The sequence below is a fragment of the Muscardinus avellanarius genome, assembly GCF_963383645.1.
Source record: "Muscardinus avellanarius genome assembly, chromosome: 17".
Lineage (NCBI taxonomy): Eukaryota > Metazoa > Chordata > Mammalia > Rodentia > Gliridae > Muscardinus > Muscardinus avellanarius.
Window position 1 is genome coordinate 51,270,892 of NC_137803.1, and position 15,559 is coordinate 51,286,450.

Sequence of the window (15,559 nt, forward strand, 5' to 3'; positions counted from 1 at the left end):
CCAAGCCTCCGCCGCTAACCAGCCATGTGACTGGGAGCAGGTCCCGTGGCCGCTCTGGTTTTTAGTTTCTACATGCTTAAAATGGGATGATTAAAACACCCATTTGTATGCATGAGGACTGAATAAATTCCTGTGTTTAGAATAGCACTTGGGGACACTAGCACTAAACACGATAGACGTAGGTGGAGAGTGGGGACAATTTGGAAGGGAAGGACAGCTGAGGAGTCTTGAACTTGCAGGAACTGACGTTAGAAGTTTTGAGATGTTGTGGATTTGGGAGGAGAAGGGAATAGAGTGGGAAGTAGCTTTAGATGAGAAAGATGGAGAAAAATTATTTTATGGAAAGAAATCAAATACCTGTGTAAAGTGAACATAAGAGAGTTATGGTGGGTTCTACAAAACTCCACCATGAAAACAGAAAACCTCTGTGTGTGTCAAGTAGAGGGCCATCAGAAAAGGGAGTCACTGCAAGAATTACACAATTAAATGCATATGGCCAGAATGTAAAAGATCCCAGGTACTTCCACTCCTTGTTTTCATTTTCTTTTTTTCTTTTTCTTTTTTGCCGTACTGGAGGTGGAACCCAGGGGCACTCCGCTTCTGAGCTGCACCTCCAGCCCTATTTTTTAGTCTTTATTTTGAAACAGGGTCTCACTGAGTTGCAAAGGGCCTCACTAAGTGGCTGACGCTGTCCACAAACTCCTGTCTAAATTTCCCAAATGCTGGGATTACAAGCGTGCGCCACCACACCTGGCCGGCACAGATTTTTTTTTAAAGTCATGAATGGAAATCGCTTTATAATGCTCTGGACCAGCCTTTTCATTTAACAACATGTTTTAGAAATTGTTCCCTTCAGCATTTTGATTCTAGCACATTTTTTTTTTTTTTTAATGGTCCTGGGATGGAACCCAGGGCCTCTATCTCCGGGCTACGCCCCCGACTTATTTTATATTTATTTTGAAACAGGGTCTCACTAAGTTGCTGAGAGCCTCACTAAGTAGCTGAGGCTGGCTTTGAACCTGTGTGATCCTCCTGTCTCAGCCTCCCAAGCACTAGGATTACAAGCGTGCGCCACCACACCTGGCTTAGCACATTCTTTTTAAAGACTGTGTAAATCCATTTTTTAAATTCCACCACAATTTCCTTAACCATTCTTTTTTTTGGGGAGAGGGTAAATATTTAGCAGCTCCTATTATCCTTCTGCTTCATAGTCATATTTTAATCATCTCTGAGAAGAGGAGATAGGAAGAATTGCAATTCCTAGGTCAGAAATGGTAAATCAGTTTTCATCTCAAGCAGTTCAAGTTGTTTTGTGGTATCGGTTTCTTTAGATTGCTGTGCTGAGAAGGCTTCTGAGGCTCACTCCCAGTGCCCAGGGTAATCAGGACATTCTACCTGGGCTGTGGGAAATGTCCTGAGGGACAGGTGCCAAGCCTTGGATGGCCCATTCTGAGTTTTGTTATATTTGTTTGACCTTATTAGCTCTTCTTTGAATGCTTCTATTTCCTACTACAAATCTTGGGAATCATTTGGAACAGTGTAGAAACTGATAAAAACTTGAGTCAGGTGCCCTCAGTTCAAGAGCTGACCTGCTGCTGACCTCGCCACATAATGCATCGAGATCACAGTGGCCATCATTTGGAAATGACTTCTTCTCCCACCACTGTCTCTACATGGCGACCTCTATTCCCACTTCCTCCTTCACTTCTGTTACAAAACAAGTGCCCTCCCCCTTTCCCTTAATTAAGGCATCCCTTCCTCTTTCCTTCTGGTACCCATCTCCCTGTACCTTCTCAAGCAGACTTTTGTATAGCTGTTGCCTCCTTCACTAAAATATGTTTTCAATTCCACATGACTTTAACTACAGTTAGGGTTGGATTTGGGGTGTCCCCAAAGGCTCATGTGTTGAAGGCTGGGCCCCAGAGCAGCAGTGCTCAGAGGGGGGTGTAGGAGGTGACTGGGTCATGGGGCTCAGACTCATCAGCTCCGACTCATCATCATTGTTTAACAATTTGATGGCACTGTTGGGAGGTGGTGGAAGCTGAAGGAAGTAAGGCCTCCTTGAGGGGCAGGTCACTTAGGGACATGCCCTGAAAGTGTGACTTTACCCCAACCCCTGCTCTCTCTCTCTGGTCACCAAGAGGTGAGCAACTCTCCCCGGCCATGCTGACCTGCCTCTCCCCCCTCTCTTTTAACAGGACCCTCATGATACTTTGGGTTCACTAATATTGCCATCTCAAGGTTTTAATTTAATCAAATCTTCAAAGTCTCTTTTATCATAATAGGAATCATATTCATAGATTCTGGACAGTTGGGTGTGGACCTCTTTGGGGAGCCATTATTGTGACTTCTATTATCCTCGGGTGTGTATCTCCTACCCTGACTTCTTGTGAGAGACTTGTAGACTCATCTATCAGCTTGATAAGTGGAAAATGAATTCTCAGCATCCTCCCAGATCCTGTTCTTCCCAGGGTTGGCCCAATTTGCATAAATGGCTCCTTTTTCATCATGCCTTGATGTGTCTATGTTCTACTAATGTAGGGCAGTAGTAAGATGTCTAGGTGCTGGGGCAGAGGGACAGAGGTGAATCATAGACTTACCAGTTCTTGCACTCTGGGGAAAATGCTTTCACTTCTCCATACATTGTGTTTTCATCTGCAAACGGGCTGCAGGATTATCTTCAGGAATAGTGTGAAGACTGGCAGCACACTGAGACAGCGCCTCCCTCCTGCTCGAGGGCGCCCAGTGCTGTGCCTGAGCTGTCACCCCTCTCACCTGTCTTGGAACTTGTGTCTGAGCTCCAGCAGTGCCTGTTGAGGAGTAGTCTGTACACTCCACCCACAGGGATCCTCCACAGAGGGCCTCTGCCGCCTTCCCCACCCATGGCCCTTCACTGCTTCCCAGTGGGCTGTGAATAAAATCCACCCACCTTAGCAGCTTCTGGGGAGGCTCTCGCTGTGACCAGACTCTGCCTGTCCCCATCCCCGCACCCCGCCCTTGGCACTTGGTCGCCCCAGGCACCACCTGCAATCCTGATGTCAGGCACTTGGATCACAGCTAAGCAAGAGTGAGGAAAAGTGTACAGACCCAATCTCCTTTGAAGTTAATGTTGATTCCTAAATCACAGTAAGAGGTTACGTCAAGCCTATCCTAACATTAGGAAGATATGAAAAATATTTTTACAAACACTTCTTAAAATGTTTATTTTGGTTACATGTTTAAGCTTAGTCATACATGGTGGCACATGCCTATTATCCCAGTACAGAGACTCAGACTGGAGAATCACAAGTTCTAGGCCAAGAGGCAGTAACTTAGTCCCTGTTTCAAAATAAAAATAAGAAATAGAGGGTGAAGCAACCCTGGGTTCAATTCCTTATACCACACACACACACACACACACACACACACACACACACACACAGAGAGTTTAAATTTCTTTTAAAAAGTTGCCAACTTGTGTCACTTCCTTTAAAAGGATAGTTTTATTTGTCTACTTTGAAGGTCCATTTGATTTCCTGTTTTTCTTTATTGTGACCTTTAAGTTTTTTTGGTTAAGCAGAATCAGTGGAAATCTACTTGTGGGGGGCAAGGCAGACCACATGCACAGCCACCAGTATAGGATAATAATTTTTCCAACCCTGTGGTCTCTCTTAAGAAAATTATTTTTCAGTATGCTCAGTGACTTAAGATTTCATAAAATTCCATAAAGCAATCATTTCTCACAATTTTGTTCAATTTCATTGTATAAGATATTTAAAAGGAGATTTAGTGAAGTATCATGTTTTGTCGTGTGTGTGTGTGTGTGTGTGTGTGTGTGTGTGTCTTTAAGAAATAAAATAGTTATGTCTAATAAAATTTCAAATATAATTGAATTCTTTCTGGGAAAAAGGGCTAAATATTCACATGTGTTAAAGCAGAAAGATGTAATGAGAAACTAAATGCTGATTTAGCTCCATGGAAATACCTGACTTTGCCAGCAAATCAAAATACTTCTTGGAAGAAGAAAGTGATTCTTTCTACAAATTTCTACCAAGTCAGATTGATTTTTTACTTTATGCTACCCTCATCTCTACCAAAGTTCTAGAGTATCGATCAAGTGTCTCTTCTGCGTAGTCTCTTCTGACTCTTCCAGGCAGAATTGGTCCATCGTTTCTTTGTTTCTCAGTTGACATCTCCCATATAGCCTTTCAGCTTGTTGTGCTTGCCCTAGGCCAGGAGGACCATATCTCTTCACAGCCTTGCAGTTCTTAGCATAGAGTCATCTTCCAAGAGCTTGGTGAATGTAGATCATTGAGTAAAAGTCGTTGATATTTCTGTTCTCCTTAAAAAAGAAATATAAATTATGTATATATGTATGTATATTTGTAATGTATATGTAATCAGTAAACAGCCCCAAATCATTAGTAGTACTTTCTGATTTCATGAATCTGTATTCACTTTGAATTCTGTGGGATGAGGATAGATGGTGACAAAAGAGGAAGAAAGGATGAGATGGTATAAAAAAGTCAAACTTGGGTTCAAGGAATTGGGCATCACTTGGAAATACAGGATCTGCTCACAGAGGAGGGAAAGAAAAAAGTATCAAAGGGCTGGGCGTGGTGGCGCACGCTTGTAATCCCCGCACTTGGGAGGCGGAGACAGGAGGATCGCACAGGTTCGAAGCCAGCCACGCTGGCTTAAGAGACCCTGTTTCCAAATAAAAATATAAAAATAGGTCTGGGAATGTAGCCCGGAGGTAGAAGGGCTTCCAGGAACCCCAGTACCACCCCCCCCAAAAAAAGTATCAAATGGGGAGAAAACTAATTCCAAATCTCTAAAAAATCATCTAAGGAATTATTTTTGAAATATTTGTTGCCAGTTGAATAATATCATGACTGTTATTCTTTAGTACTCATACAGATTGGACATAGCAGCAGTTTCATGGAAAATTTCTGCCCTATGAATATTTTAAGTTGAAAATGTTTTTCTTACTGTGTATTTACTTTCCTTTTTAGAAACATGTTGAGATCAGTTGCTCAAGAAAAGCTTCTTGCTAGGTTTTTCTCTTAATGCTTTTTTTGGTTGAAATGTCCATGAATTATGCATTAAATCCAATAGTGTAGACTGGCAAGACCTGTCAATGGCTATGTCATGAAACAGAAGCCACTTTTAGCATTTTTCAGCAGTTATGAAGGTAGGTCCTGTAGCTATGCCTTTTCAAATCAAAATGTTCAAAGCAAAAGGTGATAATGTAAGATCTTGGGTCTTTTGTGGTAGACAGTAACATGGATACAGTTATGACCTATACCAAGTTTAATCCAATATAGGAAGTAGGTAGAAGATGGTGAAGCCAATGGTGACGGTCACTAGTGTTGCTGGTTAGGACTCAGAACTGCATCGTGACCACTGAGTGAGACGCTGTCTTTGCTCCTGTTCCCTCGCCCAGTGCGCTTTCCCTTCCTACCTCCTCCCGAGCTGACCCAGGTCACCCTGGCCTTGCGCCTGCTCTCTCGGGCCCCAGGCTGTCTGCTCTTTCTGCTCCAGGTTGGCTGTGTCCTTCCCCGTGCACATCTTCTCAGGGCCTGGCTCCCCAAGAGTGGCTTTGTGCCCTGTCCCCACACACTTATGTGTGTGTCTTCCACAGCAATGCACATTGGGTACTTGGAGGAAACAGCCATAGCTCCTTCATCTTTCTACGCTGTCTCAGCACCTCCTTCTTCACCTACTGTGTGGTAGGTAATTGGTAAATGTTCATGTGCTAAATTAAACTCATGTGAAAATAGTTATTTCTAGCTATGGGTTCTTCCGTAACTTTAGCTCTAGAATTATTTTCTTTGTATAGTGAATGCAAATGTGACCTTCCTGAAAATAATTTGAGAAATGGTGTCAAGAAGACAAATTGGAAAGCTCTGGATTTTTAGTAGGACTGAAAAAGATGCGTATAATATTTCCACAAGCTTGGGGTGTAGTACAGTGCACTTGCCCACCATGTGCGAGGTCCTGGGTTCCATCCCCAGCACTAGAAAAAAAAATTTCAAAGATTTCAAATAGCCCACATACTGTTGTTTGTGTGATTCGTTATCTTCAACTGTGTTTGTAGATTTCACAGGTTTCATAAAGCAGTAGTAAGTCTGTTTGGGGACAAATCAGTACTTCAGTGGCACCATACCATTTGGTCAGTGTTGACCTTGGACATCATTTAGAGGATGTGCTGGGATGCCTCTGACCCTTGCTGTGTGCTGCCAAGATTCTGTGTCATACTTTTATCACTTCCTGAGTACATTTTTATGGCAGTCTCTTGGCAGCCTCCTCTGGACTTCTTTCTGTTTGTAATTTATTTTAAATGTGCTAGGTTCCTGTGATCCTCCTCTTACTGAGTTATTTTTGAGTTCATTCAATTTTAAATACAGAATTTGGCACTGATATTGTAAGCTGCACCTGGGGTCACCCTGGACATTTTTAGAACATGTCTAGTGCATGGGAAATCACCAACAATAAAGGTATTAAATTGAGCCTGTGTGTGTTTTTGCCCTTTCTTGTTACTTTAAGTAACTGGACTAAGGGTGACTTGGACATTATCCATGGGTCTCCATGTCTTGTTTTTGTATACTGCTTTTTCTCAGGCTAGTTTTCAAAGGTCCTATTTTAGGGAAAAAAGTGCTTTATTAGGATAATTTCTAAGAATCAGTGGCATGTTGCCAACTTTCTGGCCTCTTTCAACCTTTCAAATGGTAGAAAAAAATAACAAATCAGCACCTGAAAAGCTCCTTTACATCAGGCATAGTGGTACATACTTGTACTCTCAGTACTTAAGAAGCTGAGACAGGAGGGTCACAGGTTCAAGAACAGCCTCTGCACTTAGCGTGACCCTCAATAACCGAGCGAGAACCTGTTTCAAAATAAAAAATAAAATAGGGCTGGTAGGGCTGGGGGTGTAGCTTGGAGATAGCTAGAATACCTCTAGGTTCAATCCCCACAAAAAAGTGGAGGGGGGCTTGGAGGTAGAATGCCCCTGCGTTCAATACCTAGTACCACCAAAACAAATAACAACAACAACACACACACACACACACACACACACACACACACACACTCAATAAAGACAAAATCATTCACCTCATGGCTAAAGACTAAAAAAGAAGGGCTGGGTCCCATAACCATTACAAGGGCCCACCTCAGCAACTAGAAGACCTTTCACTGGGAACCCCCTTGCGTTCCCCCACCTCCCACTAGTGCCAAGCTGGGGACTAAGCCTTTAACTCAAGGGCCCTTGAGGAATGTTTAAGATCCAAACTACAGCAACCACCTGTCTCCAGAACGATTCAGTTCTCCCAAATCGTTTGAAACTCCATACCCGCTAAGCACTAACTGTCCTGCCTCCCTCCCCTTTGGCTTGCTTTTGAAGCGTGCATGGTGGCTTAGGCTCCTGCAGAAGCGTGGGTAAAATCTATCAGTGATTGACTTAATGGAGAGATTTGAAAATTACCTCCTTGGGTAGCCTTTGGCCTTGATCTGTAAACCTCCGCAGTGGCTGTGGCCTCTCCGGTGTCTGCGTAAACGTGTCTGAATTGAAGTATTTCTGGAATTGTGGGTCTCTCTATGGAAGTGCTGTGCCGGCTGATAAGCAGGTTGGTGTGACTGAGGCAAAGGTTAATTCTGTTAGGATTGATTTCTTATTGCCAAGTAAAGATGCACGGTCTGCTTCACGCGGCGCACACCAGATATCTCTGTGGCATTAGACTAAGTGGATTTTTGTTATTATGCAGCTAGTGTTTATTTCACAGGTGCTGAAAATCACGTGCTTGATCCGGTCTCTGCTCTGCCTTTAAAGCTGGAAAGCTCAGAGTTGGTTTACATTGATTGATTGGTTGACTGTACGGGGTATTGAGCCCGGGGGCATTCTACCCTTGAACTACTCCACCAGCTCTCTTTATGTTTTCTTTTGAAACAGGGTCTCACTAGGTTGCTGAGAGTCCCACTACTTGCTGAGGCTGTCCTTGAACCTGTGGTCCTCCTGTCTCAGCCGCCCAAGTACTGGGATTCCAAGCGTGTGCCACCAGGCTTGGCTCAGAGTTGGACTTACCTCCAGCAAGCATAGAACCTTGTGGCGTGCAGTGGCACACTGCCCGTTCTTAGCTTCATCTTCACCATCCCTGCCCCGCCCGCTGCCTTTGGTTTTTATTTCTCCCATAGAGCCAGCAAGGCTGACTCAGCCCCTCTCCCCTCCACCCTTCACCCTCCGCAGCAGGCTCACAGGTTGCCCGACCCCCAGCACCAGTCCTGTCTCTTTTTGCCTGGAACAGTTCCCATTGTGGAAGCCCAGCCCTCTGCCCCAGCCTCGCTCCTCCCAGCTAACTCTCCTGCCGCTCTCCCCTCTGCTGTCAGTGTTATGGATGAATTTACTAAACTCCTTGGCCCCCTAAACAGTCTGCCTCTGCCGGACTGTGGGTGGGGACCAGATCTCTCTGCCTCATACTTTGCACAGAATACAAAGAAGCGGAAGGGGATGAAAGAAGCAGTGTCCCAGGTGGTGGACAAGTAGAAATCAGAAGTGAAAAATGGCCATTGAGCCAGGCGTGGTGGCACAGGCCTGTAATCCCAGTACTTGGGAGGCTGAGACAGGAGGATCACAAGTTTGCAGACAGCCCCAGCTACTTAGTGAGGCCCTCTGCAACTTAGACCCTGTTTCAAAGATAAAGAATTTAAAAAGGGGGCTGGGGTGTAGCTCAGAGGAATGCCTCTGGGTTCAATCCCTAGTACCCACCCCAACCCCCCCAACCCCCAAAAAAGAGAAAAGTGGTCATTGGAGTTTGCAATGTGGAAGTAACTATGACTTGTCAGTGTTCCCCAGGGGAAGGCTGGGGATTGCTGATTATATTAGAGAAGGCCTTTGATATCGAGGTGGGAGTAAGGATGGCGGGGAGGGGAGGGGAGGGGAGGGAAACAGCAAAGGTGAGAACCAGGAGGGGCCTTGGAGCGGGTCTAGAGCTGCTAGGCAAGAAGACAAGGGTCGGATGTGGCGCATTCCTGCCGTGACTGAGACAGGTGTAGGCGGTAGGTTTTCAGCTTGTGTATTTCACTACATTAAAATTTTTAATCTTGTTTTGGGAAAAGTCTGTCTTTGCTTCATAAAAGCTCTCGCTGTCTCTTGTTTTGTGTTTACTGTGTATCTACTTTTCTTTTAAAAAAAATTCTTTTTACGTGGGCAAATCCCTACCTTATGACTTGTATCTCTTAAATTGCAAATACAATGTCCTGTGCATAGTAATGTTTCATAAATGCTTGAAGTTTTTCATTTGATTGCTTTTGATTTTTTGGACATCTAAATTATGAACTAAGATTATATTTTAAATAATACTAATACAAAGTTTTGACTTTTTAAATTCTCATTTTTTTAGAAACAAGTTTTAAACTGTAGCGTGAAAATCCACCCTCTCCCCTCCACCTCAAGGCTTTCTCCCCCACCTCCCTTCTGTACTAGGGATGGAATCCAGAGGCACTGTACCTCTGAGCTATACGTCAGCCCTTTGTTATTTTTAATTTTGAAACAGGGTCTCTCTGAGATACTGATGCTGGCCTCAAACCTAAGATCCTCCTATCTCAGCCTCCCAGGTGCAGGGATCACGAGTGTGTGCCACCATGCCAAGCTCTCTTATCACCGTTGGTTCAGATTTAATCTCTGCTGCACTCACAGAGCAGCAATCTAGCCTCTCCTGTGCATTTGTGTGTGTGTGTGTGTGTGTGTGTGTGTGTGTGTGTGTGTGTGTGTGTTTGGTACAGGAGATTGAACTGAGAAGTGTTCTACTTCTAAGCTTCACCCCCAGCCACCCCCTTTTTTTGCTGAGGCTGACCTCAATCCTCCTGTCTCTGCCTCCCAAAAACTGAGATTATAGGCATGTACCACCGCATTGCTGTCCCTTCCCTCCCTCCCTCCCTTACATTTACTGTTGCGCCACCTCTCTTGGCAGCCTTCCCTGAAAGGCTGCTCCTACTGCAGGACCAAGCCGGTCCCTGTCTGCCTCGTGCCCTCTGTCCAGGCTGGACAGAGTGGACAGCCCACCCGCTACGCTGCTCAGCCTGGCGCACCCTGCAAAACTCACACGTTGATTATTTGGGGGGGGGTTACTATTTTTGGACTGTGGTTGACTTCAGAAGGTAACTGCAATCACAGAAAGTGGAATCATGGGTAACAGGGGCTATTATATGTTTCCTAGTTATGAGCTGTATGGCAGAACAAAGCTTTGGTTTTGGAAATTCCATTGAATTTATGGAAAAGAGAAAGAACTTCCTCAGTGTTGAAAATCTTTCTCTGAGTAACTTCTGTCCTTCAAGATGGTCCCTTGTTGAGAGCTCCTATGTACTATGCTGCCCAACCTCCACATGCACCCACCAGTGTGGTAACAGTAGAGCCCCAAGCTTCCGGCTGAATTAGGAAATGCATGGGGAGGGGTAACCTGTTCTGTTTCCTAAATAGTTCAGCTATAAGATGTACTTATCAGACTATTGCTAAATGTGTTCAAGGATATTTGCTTGGTTGGATGTCTAAGTCTTTCCCATGCTGAGTACAAATGAGTTGGAAGTTGTCATTCCTCTAGAACTTTCATTTTAATAAAAGCTCAATTAGCATTTAAAACTTTATGCAGAGTAAGTGACTTCTGTGTTGAGCTGAAATAAAGAGTTAAGCTGAAGCCGGGCGTGGTGGCGCACGCTTGTAATCCCCGCACTTGGGAGGCAGAGACATGAGGATCGCGCAGGTTCGAAGCCAGCCACGCGCACTGGCTTAGGAGACCCTGTTTCCAAATAAAAATGTAAAAATAGGTCTGGGAGGGTAGCCCGGAGGTAGAAGGGCTTCCAGGAACCCCAGTACCACCAAAAAAAAGAGTTAAGCTGGGAGTCAGAAAACCAGGGTTCAAATCCTGTCTTGCTCACTCCAGGCCATGAGCCCCTAGTGTTAGCACACTTGTGAATAACCACTTTACCCTGCCTCTCTTCGCCTGAGTACCCTGGAGCTGCTCAGAGGAGATGGCGAGCAGGAGAGTGCCTGAAAAATATCATGGGCTGTACACAAATGAGTTGTCTTATTATTCCCGAGCACACAGATGGCTCCAATCTGAATACAGAGCCAACTGGGAACGTGGCATTTTCATCCTAAGAGTGGCTGCCTGATAATTAATATATGGATGCTTTGGGCTTTAGCTCATGAGAATTTAAATAATGTCATTCTGAAAAAGTATTTCTAAAAGTGTTTTAAAAGTATCTTCACTTTTGTGTCTGCAGTATTGGATGTGACTTAAATTAAACTTCTCAGAAGTATAGCTACTACAGCTTTTCCATTATACATGAATTTTAAAAATAGATTTTTTTGTAAATTATACTTAAGATGCTTTAGAGAGAAGATAATAGAAATTTGGGGTGGGGGAATCACTAAATATGATTTCTGAAAGAACTGGGCAATTTTTGGGAATCTCTTTCTGTATATGAGATCGATTTAATGATATGTTTATATAAGTGTACATCTGTTTCCTAAATCCACTGGAGCCTTAGTGGGTGCAGGTTCTCTGGAATCCCTGGGGAGGTAGTTAAGGGATGGATGTGGAAGGACAGAATGGGCTGCTTAGGTTTCAAAGCCTGACGCATCAACAGAGATAGGCATTGTTAGAGAAGCCTTGCGCCAGAGTCCAGTGCATTCACCATGAACCTGCTTTGCTACAGACTCGGAGCCCGAACAGTCCCTGAGTCAATTGGAAGCCGTGACAGCAAGCTCCTTGGACGAGGAAGAAGGGCACCTGAGCACGAGGAAACCCAGAATGTCTGAAGGAAAAGACTGTGGCGGGGGAGATGCTCTCTCCAATGGCATCAAAAAGCACAGGTAGGATTGACACCGTGTCGTCTTCATGTATAACAACTTGGGGGTCATAAAGAAATGTCTTTCCTGCACTTTCCCCCTCCACACCGGCTATTTGTATTGCTATATCATTTCAAAGAAAGGGACTCTGTTCCTTTGTGTACTTAGGAGAAAGTCATCTGTAAATATAGGGACTTGAGTAACTCTTTTTCAGGAGAAGCTTACCAACCCGTTGGTCGGTGGTTTACCAGGGTTATTCAGAACCACCTATTGAAATCGATGCCCTGTTCCGCTTTCACCATACATCTTTGATGATTCTGCCTCCGATGCTAGTTTAGTTCCGTGTCATTTGATCGTCTTGTTGGTTTTATTACAAATGAATGGTAATATTGCCAGCCCGTTGACACAATTTAGTGAAATTTAAACAAAGACTGATTAAGTTCCAGGGTTTGCTGAATATATCTATTTTATACTGTCTGATGGCAGTAGTATGTTTTTACTTCCTTGATGGTTTGTTGCTACAGATTGTCCCAAATAAATGACGTGTAACAGACACCATAGTTCTCTTGTTTCAGCGCTGGCTTACAGCACAGTGGCTTATGTCCACTGCTAGTAGTCACATAACAAAATGCCTTATAGAATTATTATTGAAGGATATATTCTTTTATCTTTGTAAAAATATCACTTTTGGGGTAAGGAGTTATAAATGGTTAATTTCTATAAACTAGTCTCTTTTTCATATTTGTAGATTGTGCAACACTATGATTCTAACCGCAACTGGTCTCAAATGTTATCCTGGGGAAAATATACAACATCACTTCTAATTTATGTGTAATCTATCCTTGTTAACAAAATGTCTCTGTATACTTATTTTTAGGAGATCACTAAGTTTTAGGAACTAAGTAGACAAAAGCAGATTTTTCTTTTATTGGGTTAGAAGTTGTCCTCGAAACATCCCTGTTAATGACAATTTTTTGGAATTTACCATTGCAAATGACGGGGCTGGCCCGAAACGTCTTTCCTAATCTTCTGCAGTTACGGTCCACTCCTTTGGAGCCTAGAACTAAATTGTGTCCAGGATATGAAATGCAGTCCTATCATCTCTCAAAGAGAAGAGAACCTTTAACTTTTTAACATATACATCATGCTCTCCAGGGGAAATCTATGGAAAGTTCAAAGAAGCTATAAATATTTGATACAACTATTAAAATATCAGGATGAGTGCTAAGCTTAGAACAGACAGCTGTGTTGCGTGCTGTGGCCCGGGCCCCTCTCGCAGCGTTTCAGGCCTGGTGGGCCTTTTGTATGTGCGCTGCAGTCAGGGCAGGAGTTACTGTGCGCCCGACGAAATTATATCACATCATGTTTATGCCATTTGTGTTCTGTCTTTGTCAAACGCAGCGTGGTACCAGTGTAGAACTTAAAATTGTTAAAGACACTGAGACCAGGGAAAGTCACGAAGGAAGAATCCAAAGAGATCCAAGTAGGTAATGACCAAACCAGAACAGTTTAAACCGATGAAACAAGATGTAGCTTATTAAACCTGTAAATGTAATACCACGGCCTTCAATTATTCAGACTAAAAGAGGAAACTTAGGGAATTGTAAGCAGCCTAATATATAGGAAAACTTAATAGTTTTCCATTTTTAAATGGTAGCTTTTATTAGAGATTTTAAATGCCTGTGTTTTGTTTTTGTTTAGTTTTTCTGTGGCACTGGGATTGAATCCAGGGTCTCTTCCACTCAGCCACACACACCCCCAGGCCTTTTTATTTTTTATTTTGAAACAGGGTTTTGCTACGTTACCACACACTGACCTTGAGCCTATCCTGTCGCAGCCTCCTAGATTACAGATATGTGTCAGGCTTTCCCCCAATGAAGTATCCATGAAATTTAAAATCATCTTTTATTCTTAAAAATTATATGAAATTTGTACTTGAATTTGTTTGTGTATCTCTGCCTTTTCTAATGTTTAAAAACAGTTTACTTTCTACTCATCTTTCCCACAAAAATATTGCATTTATATCTTACTCTATACCACCAGTTAGCCCCTGATCAATACATACGTAGATTTAGGAAGGGAGATGTGGAATTATATGGGTTATGGAACTTTAAAAAGGAGAGAGAAAATGGCATTTATTGTTTCTGATACAGGGAGTTGAACCCGGAGATGGTCCACCTCTGAGCTACACCCCCAGCCCTATTTACTTTTTTGTTTTGAAACAGGGTTTTACTAGGTTACTCAGAGTCTTGCTTATTGTGTAGGCTGACCTCGAACCTGTCATCCTCCTATCTCAGCCTCCCAGTTCTGAGATTAGAGTCTTGTGCCACCAAGCCTGGCTGAAAATGCATGTCTTTAAGTGAGGAAAGAATAGCTTTACTAATTATAGTCCTAACTTAACTAATTTTCTGATAAAATAGAACAAGGAGTTTTAGTCGTTTACTGCCTTCTTTAAAGCCATGAAACCATTTGCACAATGGATATATAAGTGGAAACTATTAAAATCGTTTTGATATAACTTTTTTTTTCAGAAAATACACCAAATGCTTTGTAGAAAATTAGTCTGTACTGTCCTGTAGTAAGGTTTATGTTTACAGGGCTTTTATCATCACGACCATGTTTCACAGAACTGATTCTCTTTATTTGGACCTAAATTATTGAATTTTTCCTGATCTCAAATCTTCTAGCCTGTTGGTACTTTTGCTTAAATTATCATATTTGGTAAAGATACTGGTATCTATTTCATCCATGTCACTGGGTACAGTGTAAAAGATACTAATGTAGAGCAAATTACACAGAATCTGAAATGTGGAATTTTATGTCATTCACTATGTTAATATTAACAGATCACAGAAGAAAATGTATGATAATTCCTAGCCAGGTGTGGTGGTGCACACTTGTAATCCCAGCATTCGGGAGGCTGAGACTGGAGGATTGTGGTTCGCGGACATCCTCAGCTACTTAGTGAGGCCCTTCGCAATTCAATGAGACCCTGTTTCATAAAATAAAAAGACTAAAAAATAGGGCTGAGGGTGTAGCTCGGAGGTACAGTGCCCCTGGGTTCTGTCCCCAGGACCAAAAATATATATAATATATTTCCTAATTGATAAGAAAGTCATAATTAAATTAAATAGCTGTTCATGATTAATAAATATCTTAGCAAACTACAAATAGAAGGAAACTTTTAATCTGGTCTATCATAAATAAGACAGGATGATCGAGGCACAGTGGCACATGCCTATAATCCAAGTTACTTAGGAGGCTGAGGCAGAAGGATGACAATTTCAAGGCTAGTCCGGGCAATTTAGTAAGACCCTGTTTCAAAACAAAACAAAAAGTGTAGCTCATAGGTAGAAAGCTTGCCTATCATGTATGAGTCTCTGGGTTTGGTGCTCAGTGTGCTAGAATTAAAAAGAGAGAGAAATAAGATAGTATACCTGGTCTTTTCTTTTTGGTACTGGGCACTGAACCCAGAGGTATTCTATCTCCAAGCTCTACTCCTAGCCCGATTTTATTTTTTAAATTTGGAAGCAGGTCTCACTGGGTTGCCGAGAGCCTCACCAAATTGCTGAGGTTGGCTTTGAATCTATGATCCTCCTGTCTCAGCCTTCCAAGTGTTCGGATTATAAGCGTGTGCCACCATGCCTGGCCTGGTCTTTTCTATTCAGTATTATTTGGAGCCTATAGCCAGAGGCATAACACACAAAAACTTTTGAATTAAATAAAATTGTCATT

At 42.8% G+C, this 15,559-nt stretch overlaps 1 protein-coding gene across 1 annotated transcript in view; it reads left to right on the forward strand.

Annotated features, from left to right (window-relative positions):
• OSBPL1A (oxysterol binding protein like 1A) overlaps window positions 1–15,559 on the forward strand; it is a gene marked incomplete at both ends in the record, with an annotated part of 217,349 nt that overhangs the window by 129,102 nt on the left and 72,688 nt on the right. The window contains one exon of the mRNA XM_080714416.1: window positions 11,692–11,848. Within this exon, the coding sequence (XP_080570542.1) occupies window positions 11,692–11,848 (157 nt within the window). The remainder of the gene's footprint in view (window positions 1–11,691; window positions 11,849–15,559) is intronic.